We start from the raw sequence: 11091 nt of genomic DNA, 5'->3' as shown, positions 1-11091 counted from the left end.
AATGTAATACTGGTTTCAAGAGTCGCTTAACCTATCTCTACAATGTACCTCATTAGTCATTACATGTACTTCCAAATTGTACAATAGTTGTAAAATGGCGTAATGTCAATGAAAATGATAGAGAAGTCAGAACGTAAGGAAATGAAAACTATGGATCATATATGTACTGGTCGCGTGATATATTCTGTAAGATGGTTCAACCTCGGAACTTTCTCCAACTGATGTAACAGTGGAACACTTAAATCGGACTAAATTGTGCATATTAACTAATTCATATTATCTCTGTACAACACAATGAATATCAATACATAATGAGTTGTCGAAGTAAGAACAACATGTAAGCAATGTTTAATCTGATAAAATCTGAATAAAGTTATTAGCACTTATAAAATTCTCTTTCAACAACCATTTATACCCGTATTTAAATTTCATTTTATACTTTCAATTTGTATTCATTTCTCTAACAAAATTGTCTTGAAAAACTTTCTTCAGTCAGACAACATGAGTGTTCTCCTTAATGCAACATTTGTTTTTGATAGCGACGTTTCAGCAAAAAAATAGCATCAAATCCATGCTGTTTTGAATCAGTTCATGAGAGTCAATTGTGAAATCGAATCTCATTTCAATAGGTTGGTGTCGCAGGTATTATTAAAGAAAGAAAACTCTTTTCCAAACACAAGTTGGACTTGGTTCAAATGGTCTTTAAGGGATCTTTCAAAGAGATATATTTAGCATATGAAATTTAAAAAGACTCTAAAACGTCCTTTATAAGGCTCTTCAAATACCTAAAGCCCATTCCCAATAGCCGTTTCCACATTCTTTATATTCAAGATAAAAAATGCCGTCCATCAATAAGTTCAACGAAATAATAATTCAATTGACTCTAATATTATCAAAAATTGAAAACCTTTGAAATAGTGTTACACCACTTAAGCAAAATTAACATATATTTATGTAATTTTTAATTTGATTTTGAAGGATTTTCACCGCTCTGTTATAGCTTTTGGAATGTAAGTATTGATTCTGTTTGTCTACTGATTTTCTAAAAAACATCACCGATATTTCATTCAGTAACTGAATAAAGCTAACAATTTTAAATTTTGATTTTATTCATTTTTTCACAGTTTTGCAAACTCAGTATCATGTTTTGATGATATAACAAATATAATTGGATACTTTTTTGTTTTTGCTTTTGTTTTTTTTTCATTTTGCTTTGTTGTTGTTTTTGTTGTTGTTTTTGTTGTTTATGTTGTTGTTTTTGTTGTTTGTTTTATTTCAAATTGTTTTCTGTTGTTTGATGTTAAAATATATCCTCTTAATTCACCAGAAAAGAAGATGCAAACTTTTCCATGGATATAAGATGAACGATAGTACAGACAATGACCTTGTAAACATCATAAATTGACCAGCTGAGATAACGACAAGCTCGATAAATTCTCATTTTTTGTTTGTCCGTTGCATTATTTATTCGCACTGCTTGTTAAAATAATGAATGTAATATCCATGCACAGTCCTAAAACATTAAAGCAAATGTAGTGTTGAGTAGGACACAAAATGCCTAATACAACCTTGTTCCTTTCATTTGTGTTTGTTATTTGAATAGGTTTGTATTTTTAAGATGACTTTATATATTCTGCTTTAACCTATTTCCGATGTATATCTAGTTCCGGTGTATTACTAATATCACTTTTAATATGGAATTGATTGCACGTGCTTTGTTCAGATGTCAGAGGTTACCGACAATTTAACTTGTTTGTTTCATGAAAAAAATATCAAGGGTTAAATTGCCGGCATTCCAGGTGATTTTGTTAAGTTGACGATGGTTAAGGAAAACAATTGACCGAACTTTACGACAAACGTGATGACTTTTCATTCAGAACTGTCAACTTTCCTTTCATCTGTGGTAACATCCCTTCAGCACCTGCGTATGAAATGTTCATATCACAACTCATACGTTATGCCAGAGGTTGCCGAAACTATGCTAACTTTTTGTATCGCGCTAGAATTCTAACAAATAGGCTTCTGGAATAGTGATACGTTTCTACAAGGTTGAATTCATCACTAAAGAAGTTTTATGGTCGTCATCATAAACTCATGGATCGCTACGGTGTATCCATCTGCGCCATGAAAACTGATTTGTTCAACGTGTCGTAGTTTTCCTTTCCTCTTTCGTTTACCCCGAATTTGACTTTTCATGAGCAACTCGGCGGGTGTTTCTAGAAAAGCTGAGGATGCTTACTCTACCGGTGCACCTGATCCATGCTCCCAGATTTTAGTTGAGTCCGCGTTGCTCATTTGCTTTTGTTATTTTGTATGTATGATTTTACTTACTTCATGTTCTTTGTTGCGTATGTCTGTTTTCCATGTCTGGTCTTTGTCCCTGGATTACATTCTTTTGATTACCCTATAAACTTGGTTCCTTTGATTACTCTTTTAAGTTTAACATAGAATATTTCCAACTGGACCAAAACCTCTGGATGCTATATTATTTAATCCCTTTTAGAAATGTAGAAAATACACATGAAAAAAAATAATCGATATTGATTTACCGTCTGCCGTTTGCAAAGCTTCCCAAACAACAGTCACGTGATCGAAATAAGTCCTATGTCATTAAAAAAAACTATGGAATTTCCGATTAACAAACGATGCATATTTTTTAAGGATTTGACAAATTGAAATATCGAACATTTTTTCCCTCATACTAAAAATAAATTTAAATTTCACTGAGAAAAATTCAGTCGAAGTGAATGGATACGCGATATATAACTGTAGGAAAGTTCATAATGGACAAAATTCATTGTTTGACAAATAATTTCAACATTGAAATTATTGATATTCCTTTTTTTCACAGTGGGTTTTTTGTTTTTGTTACTGTTTTTTTTTTTATTTTGAGTTTATTAAAATATTCAAAAGTAAAATTGATTTAGTTTTCAGGGTAAGAATTAATTCAAATGAAAAAAAATGTTGCACAAAAAAAATTGTATATTATTAGTTTGTTTTTGTTTTTGTTTTTTTTTTTATTTTTCAAAATTTAGAAATTAGCAAGTTTCTTAATCAATTTCAATAAAATAATCATTTGAATAGGAATCATTGGAATTGACATAAGATGAAAATTAAACACACATTTCGAAATAATTTCCTTAAAAAGCATAGTGTGAAAATTCCCACACATAAATATTTCTCTTTTAGAAAATAAATTCTATATGGTCATTTTGTCAAATACTGTATTTTCATCAGTAAATCAAATACTAGCATATTTTTAATTATATAGCGGAAATGCGTTGTATCCTATATGGCACCTAATACTTGTTTAATCTCTCTACGAAGTTTATTCTGCAAAAAATTTAATTATTTCGCATAACTTGGTCCAAATTGCAAATCAATCCTTAATGGGACGTTGAGCAAAATATGCAATTCATATACATATTCTTGAGGAAAAATAATATAAATTCCCATGATATCATTTTCATCAATGGCGTTCACAAGTATAAATTCTTCTGTATATCGATAGAACGTCTTATGTACTCTTATGATGGACGTCGTTGTTTCATAACACGAAATCAAAACAGAATATATAATCAAGTTTATTTATTTCATTTCACAAATGAATCTAAATTTAATATTACAAGGAGAGTCATTCCACTCAAAGTTGAGATTTTTATGTACATTCATACAATGTTCATTCCCACCATGGTTATTTGGTTCTTTATCATGCCAATCTGTAAGAGTTAAGGACGAATTAGTGCTTGCCCAAATCCATACAGACTCCTCTACTTGATCAGTTGCTCCTAACCAGTATACTGGAAAAAAAATTTAAGTGATATTAACATTGAATGGTATTAAGTCCTTGTAAAAAGAGTTGTAAAGAAGGAATAAGGATTCCAATTCATTGTAAAATCAAAAATGCATGCAATTAAAAAATCAAATACAACTGTATATTGTGCAAATTTTGGTTTGCTGTAACATGTTTTCATAGGGAATTGGATATGTATGAGATATTGCGATATATTATTTACTGCCCAGCCAAATACACAGGAAGACCCCAATAGTCCACAAGAAGTACTCAAAACAAAACAAAATCGAGAGGGAGTCAAATCCAGTACTGGGAAGATCTTTTTTAAAGGCAATACGAGAATAACGCTTCAGAGTTGGGTCAAAGAAGAATGACTACTGGGCTCTCGAAGACATTTAGTCTATCATTAGAATATCGAACCATTGGTTGAAAAATATAGAAAAAAAATTCATATATTTTTTTTGTTTTTTTGTTTTTTTTTGTTTTTTTTGGGGTTTTTTTGCGTGTTGTACTTGTGTATATGTGATTTTCAATTTACTGTCCGTCCTAATTGTCTATTGCTCCTGGTCTAATTCACCAAACCAATGTTTCGATAAAAGAAAACACATTGAGACAATTATATCTTCGTTAGTCAGTTACGACATTCTGAATTGAATCATCATACTCAAACTTGACTTACCATATGTTTTGTTCTGTGCTGTCGTCCTGACAAATTCTATGTTGCTTTCTGTTTTGGGCTCTGCAAGGATACTACTCAGTCCTTCACAATATTCCTAAGAACAGAAAAAAATATTCATCTCTTCATCTCACTAACAAGTTACGACTGTGCTAAAATATGTTCCGAAAATGATCTTGTAAGAAATGACAAAAATATTATTTACATATACCCCTCCCATTTACCAGAACTGAGGTTTTTTTTTTTTTTTTTTTAATTCTTCTAACTTTGTTTGCTTTAAAACGAAATAAATTAAAATAAATATATAGATATTTTTATACAGCCGAAGGTATCTGCTTTCTAGTGGTACCCAAACATTTGCAATATATGTTAGGGTTTTGGACCAAAATGAAAAAATGTTCACCCACCATACCGACAAACGGCTTAAATTGACATATTTCGCAATGTCAAAACCCCTGGAGTATTTATGCTTCAGTTTAAAATGGCTTATTTGGTATTATAGTAGAATCACAATTAATTCTTTTGCGGTTCTTTTGATGACTTGAAAATTTTTCTTATATAGGGAGTTACTAGGGTATCATTTATTTGATGAATGTGGGTGCATGCACCCCATGGACTTATGTATTTCGAATAAAATGAAACAGGTGAAATAAGGAGGTAGACCTGGGGTAAGGGAAATAACTCTTGTAATCAGTGATATGTTTGTATCATGTTCAACTTCACCAAAGCCTTTCAAGTTTCCCTTTGAGACTGAATGAAATATGTCTGAGTTATTATGAGCTTACATGAGATTGATGTCAAATGATGAATACAAACATTCCAGTGATTTGAAAGAGTTGTGCCCCTTACCCTAGGTATCCCTCCTTAAATAGACTGATTTACGTTACAAAACGTTTAAGTGTTGGTCAGGTACTTCAGCTAAGGGACAAATTATACCAACAAAGGTCAATAAAGGTAGCCAATTAGTATGATCTAAAATACTTTGAACGTTCTATTTGATCGTATCCTATTTAACAAACTAAAACGTTGAAACAATCTTTTGTGCTCTGAAATTAGAAACGTATGACAGGCACAAGTTTTACCAAAGCATCAGACAATGTTTAAACGATAAACTTGACCGCATTTAATCTATGTGTCTTTCATATCTATTATAAGCACCTAAAAATGTTTTACCATTGCACCTAACCAGTTTTCCTTACCACCTACACCCCTGATCGTGTTTACCTACTCACCTAACAATGTTTTATCTTAGCACCTGACCATGTTTACCAATTCACCTAACCGCGTTTACCTACTCACCTAACCATATTTTACCTTAGTACCTGGCCATATTTACCTACTCACCTTACCATGTTTTATCTACGCACCTTATCGCGGTTAACCGTAGCACCTGGTCGTGTTTTACCTACATGTACGTATCTAACCTTATAAAATCTAAGCATTTGACCAGGTTTTATCAAAACACCTGACCATGTTTAACTTAGCAACTAACCGTTTTTTTACTTAGACACCTTTCAACGTTTACTATAGCACTTAACCGCGTTTTATCTTAAACCATGACGAAATTTTATATTACTACTAAGCCAAGTTTTACTTACCATCTGACTATCTTAAAGTTTACCATACCACATTATTGCGTTTCACTTTACCACCTGATTACGTTATACCTTAGCACCCGACAATGTTGTATCTTAGCAGATGACCACGTTTAACCTTTGCACCCAACCACTTTTCATCTTTTGAACTGAGCACGTTTCACTTTAACACCTGATCAGGTTTTTCCTTAGTACCTGACCGAATCCATTTTTACCATAACACTTACGTCTTACCCAAGTACATCACCACGTTTTACTTAATTAACAACTGACCACGTCCCATGTAAGCAACTGACCAGGTCTTTCCTTAGCACATGACCAAATTTACCATAGCACCTGGAAATCCACATTTTACCGTAGCACCTATCTTACTTAAGTACCTTACCACGTTTCACCTAATTAACACCTGAGCACGTCTGATGTAAGAAAATGGCCATTTTTTCAGTAGGACGACGAAGTTCTTATAAAAAAAAATACTTACCACGATTTTTTGAGAATTTGGCCATGTTTTACCAATATAGCTTTTCCTGAATTACAGAAGCACGTTTTACCAAATCACCTGATCTAGTTTTACTTTACCATCTACTCACGTTCTACCTAGGTACGGAACTATATTTTACCTTAGCATCTGACCACGATTTCTCGATATCACTGAAGTAAAAACAATGATCACTGTTTTGTAACCAACCACTTCGACATACGAAAGCTGTAATCATACAAGTGCACTATTTTTTTCATGTTTCAATATTATTTTAATGAATAGTCTGCAATTAAAAAGCACAAATCAGTTAGTAACAAAATGTTCAGCTTTAGTTTTAGCTTATTCAAGACTTGTTAACTTGCGTTGTAATTGTGGATACACCATAATGGTACACGAGTTTGTGCATGACGACGATCATAAAACATACGATAAAATGGCTTCAGTCGTGTAGCAGCATAACCCCGTTACAGAAGCATAATTGTAAGAGGTCTAGCACGGTACAAAACGTTTGAGTATATACGGCAGGTTCTGGCATACATATGAGTTCTGATAATAGGGAAGGAGAAGTTATCCCATTTATCGCATATTTTTGTCACGAATTTCCTTGTATGTCGATTTCAAATTATGGGTCAAAGTATGAGGCTGACGATGCAATGTTAAAAAATGCGTTCACCACACTTTACATATATAAAAAGATGTCAACACTTTGACAATATCTTTTACGGTATATTTTTAAAACGATTTATAATCTTTTTTTTACAAAGTATTAGGAATCTATGCCAAGTACTACGTACATGTAATTGTGTTTGGGGGGGGGCGTCTTTTCCTTTCAAGTACCAACGACGTATAATGTTTTTGAGTCGGGATTTAAAACTAGAAGGTCTTGATATTGCATATATAATATTTTAAATATAATTAACATTGAGGGTTTCCAGGAGATCTAAACATCAACACCATTGAGCTTGACAGTTTTAATGATTTTTAGGGAATCATAAAATTGCATAAAACTTGACAGAGACATTACCATTAAAGAGAGATTTCTTCAATCTAATTTGAACTCGGGGGACCAGGATTCTATTTGTAACAGTCACTAAACTAACAATAAGAAAATCGACAAGAAAATTGAACACGCAAAGCAAGGACAATATAAAAAAAAGATAACATGCGCTAGAATAAGACTAAATGAGTAACCCGGACTTAACTAAAACCACTATTTAAAAATAAACAATGCTAAATGCATAACGGACAGTAAGTAAGTATGCACTGCCTTTCAAAACTCCATAGGAATGAAATTTCATAACTTCTTGAAAAGAGTTTAAAAAAGGAAATACCAAGTACGTGTACTAACGTTCTTCTGTTGTTGTAGGTGCCAAAGTAGGAGCCATGGTTGTGGAAGGCGCCGTAGGACGAGCTGTGCTTGTTGTAGGATTTACAGTCGTCGAAATGGAGGTGGTTGGTTCAGCAGTTGTAGTCTCAGATGTAAATGTGATCGTTGGCGATGGCGTGGTTGATGGTGGGGGTGAGGGCGTTTGAAGAGGAGTTGTTTCTATAGTTGTTAGGGGTTTAGGACACGATGCTATCCTTTTCTGCCATCTTCTAATCGTATTTACTTTGTAACGATCGAAATATTTCCCTTCAGCAGCAAAAGTGACGATAGCAATTACTAAACTCTTGTAAAGGTTTTGCATCGTTTTGTCTTAATTTATCTATGTAAAAAATATAATCATCAAAGAAACATTGACATTGGAATTAGCGGTCACATCAGCACAAAACAACAATTTACAAAAAAGTACAATCATTACTCATCATTTTAGAAGATGCTGAGTATTTTTGAATTTCTAAACAAAGGACTGATATCTGAAAAAAAGAATTTCGTAAGAAACCTTTTTTAAGTCTAAAAGGATAGTTATATGATAGCCGTATGATTATCATATGCTAATCTTAGCTTGAAAACATATGACACTCGTGTGTAACGGATGTTTGCAACAATAGAACTACAGATTGGCGTCCGCAAAACTTCAAATAAAAAACGGTTATCTAAATGAGGCGTGAAGCTTAGAATATTCAATTAGGGTCCTTGTTAATCCATATTGACATCAACACCACTACAAAATCCGTCAGCAAAGAAAATTATAATTTGTTCAAATATAACTTTTAAGGTGCTTGACAATGTGTAAAAGCTAGGGTCGAAACACCTGCTTTTTTACTTACCAAGCACCTAAAAAATCTTTAAACGATTACCAGTACTACTGATATATCAATTATATTGAGAAGTATTCAATACTTTGAGACTAAATTTTCAGTTACTAAAAACAAATAATATTTATGATGAATATGTTACAGTCCACTTAAGACTAGGATACGGAATTTAGCACTGTAAAGATGTGATTTGATGGTTTTTTTACAAACGTCCCACTAAACATGATACTGTTCTGCGAAATTTAAGAACCCAAACCGCTGATGAGACCCGTGGTCCTTTTATTAGAGATAGAACTAACAGTATTTAAAGTTTAAAGGGGTAAAACCACAGCTGTTACACACTGACAGGCACATCAGGAGTCTAGGATATGGATTTAGCACTGCTGATAAGGAGATTTTATGGAATTTTTTATACAGAAGTTGAAAATACATTTAAACTTATATAAAGGGACTTTAGAAACTGTCTGGATCAAACAGGTTTTCCGTTCATTAATTGTTCGCTTTACACATGTTTCACTGTATATGAATAAATCGGTGTTCTGGTAAAATGTAATACAGATAATCTGAAAAAAGATCTTTGAGGTAGCTTTGTTTGTAAGAATCATGCAAATTTTGTGATATGCGACACACTTAAAAAGAAAGCCAAACATCTTAATTTTAGATATTTAGTTTTTTAGTGGGTCTATATGATGAATTGTATAATCATTAATTCCATTTTGCTGCTCTAAGGAGATAACTCATATTAGAAATTCAATAATTTCTGTTGTGTTTCATTGTCATTTTCAGAATTATATCCCTAAATGTTGAATTCTATATTACATTTATCGTAACCTATTTCCTATGAACAAGGGTTATTTAAAAAGCCACATGTGAATGTCTGTTTACTATTACATTTCAAACAGAATATCAAAAATGAAAATCTGTAGGCTTTCCAACCACGTATCACATATTGCCTGATTCTTAACTTGAGTACTACTTATGTACAACAAAGATACTTGAAGCAATATTCCATTAAATAGACTAAGAAAACTTACTTTTTGTCACTCTAGATTATCACTGCTTCCCTACGGCGTCATGAAACTTTTATGAAGATATAAATAAGGAGAAAATACTTATACAACACCCTCTTATTGGATAAATATATTTACTTATTAAAAAATAGTTTGTGGATTTATTCCATTAAAGTGATTTAGGTTCAGAAAGGGAAAAATAATGTACAGTTAAGACATACGTTTCAAAGTTTATTTTTTTTTAATATGTAATAGTATTTATCTTTGATATTCTTGTATGTGAAAAAGGAGCGTAGTTTATAATACTGTTAATGCATATATAATATCTTTATAATTTCTTAATTTTCAAAGTTACATTGCTTGAAGAAAAAAAAGCGTCATCCTACGAACTAGTGCATGTATGTAACATTTGTCAGGTTTAACGACCGAAACAATATTTTATCGGACTTTCTGTTATTTCATTTTCAATATCTTTGGAATAGCATTTAAATACGTTGAATGTTTTGAAGCTTACCTAATATACACATTTTGCCTGCAGTAGAGGGTAATACGCCGAAGTAATACACGAGATAGATATGTCAGCAGAGTCGTAGTCGAGGAAGATATATTTTCTGAGTGTGTTACTCGGTGTAATACCCTCTACTGCAGGCGATAAGTGCTATATTATACTGAATAGCATTTTTAATAAATCTCACTGTATAACCTATTAAAAGTTAAAAATCATTTAAATAAGTATGCAATTGCAAAATAACATAAATGAACACTTCCACTATTCATTCTCCTTCGTCTCGGCGAAAGTGTATTTAGGGTAGGTTTTGACCTGTTGACCTCTGGCAATCCTTTGAAAGAGCAGCATACACGGAAAGTAAATTTTGTATATGCTATTAAACGGTGCGAAGACTGAGCTGTTTGTGTACTACACAGAGTCGACATCGGACTCGGTTATTTCAGGTTAGAACATTTTGTATATTTTCATTCCGATGTGATATTCTTGTAATTACTAATGTAGTTTGACAAGTGCCCAACATATTTAATAGTTCGTCTCACAGTGGTTCATCTGGTCATCATTTATAACGCTTTATTAAATTCATCTTCCTATATCATGAAAGTTTAAAATCCTGTTAAAATTTATGCTCGCCTTATTATTATTTTTTTAGCAGTTATTCGTTAAGGTATTATTTAGTAAAGAAAAGATCAGTTATTTGTTGTCGCGTCTACTGTGCATTAATTAATTTACGGCTAAATTTTAGTGAACACCTGTGGTAACCCGATCCCGTCAAGCAAGGTTTGTAGCTCCGCCTTTTATTTGCAAATTTGTATCGTGCAACCGCTGGGCA

General features: G+C 32.5%; 1 protein-coding gene across 1 annotated transcript; it reads right to left on the bottom strand.

The window, feature by feature from the left end:
- Positions 1 to 3573: 3573 nt before the first annotated feature.
- LOC148597863 (perlucin-like) lies at positions 3574 to 9855 on the bottom strand. Its single transcript, XM_088561353.1, has 5 exons — positions 9779 to 9855; positions 7894 to 8251; positions 6685 to 6770; positions 4473 to 4566; positions 3574 to 3800 (listed from the first exon to the last, which is right to left on the bottom strand). Exons 2-5 carry the CDS (start codon positions 8231 to 8233, stop codon positions 3589 to 3591), a joined length of 732 nt encoding a protein of 243 aa, XP_088417479.1. The 5' UTR covers positions 8234 to 8251; positions 9779 to 9855; the 3' UTR covers positions 3574 to 3588.
- Positions 9856 to 11091: the final 1236 nt, after the last annotated feature.

This window comes from Perna viridis, chromosome 14 (genome assembly GCF_037379345.1).
Source record: "Perna viridis isolate PV_CMFRI_1.1 ecotype Kerala chromosome 14, ASM3737934v1, whole genome shotgun sequence".
NCBI lineage: Eukaryota > Metazoa > Mollusca > Bivalvia > Mytilida > Mytilidae > Perna > Perna viridis.
This window is presented reverse-complemented; position numbering and strand designations above follow the sequence as displayed.

Excerpts from the sequence above, each read along its gene's own strand:
- LOC148597863 (XM_088561353.1), bottom strand. The coding sequence starts at position 8,233 with ATGCAAAACCTTTACAAGAGTTTAGTAATTGCTATCGTCACTTTTGCT. Across the intron at positions 6,771-7,893 it reads ACCTACAACAACAGAAGAAC|CTTTCGTATGTCGAAGTGGT; the intron begins GTTAGTACACGT and ends GTATGATTACAG. Across the intron at positions 4,567-6,684 it reads AATCGTGGTCAGATGCTAAG|GAATATTGTGAAGGACTGAG; the intron begins GTAAAATATAGT and ends TTCTGTTCTTAG.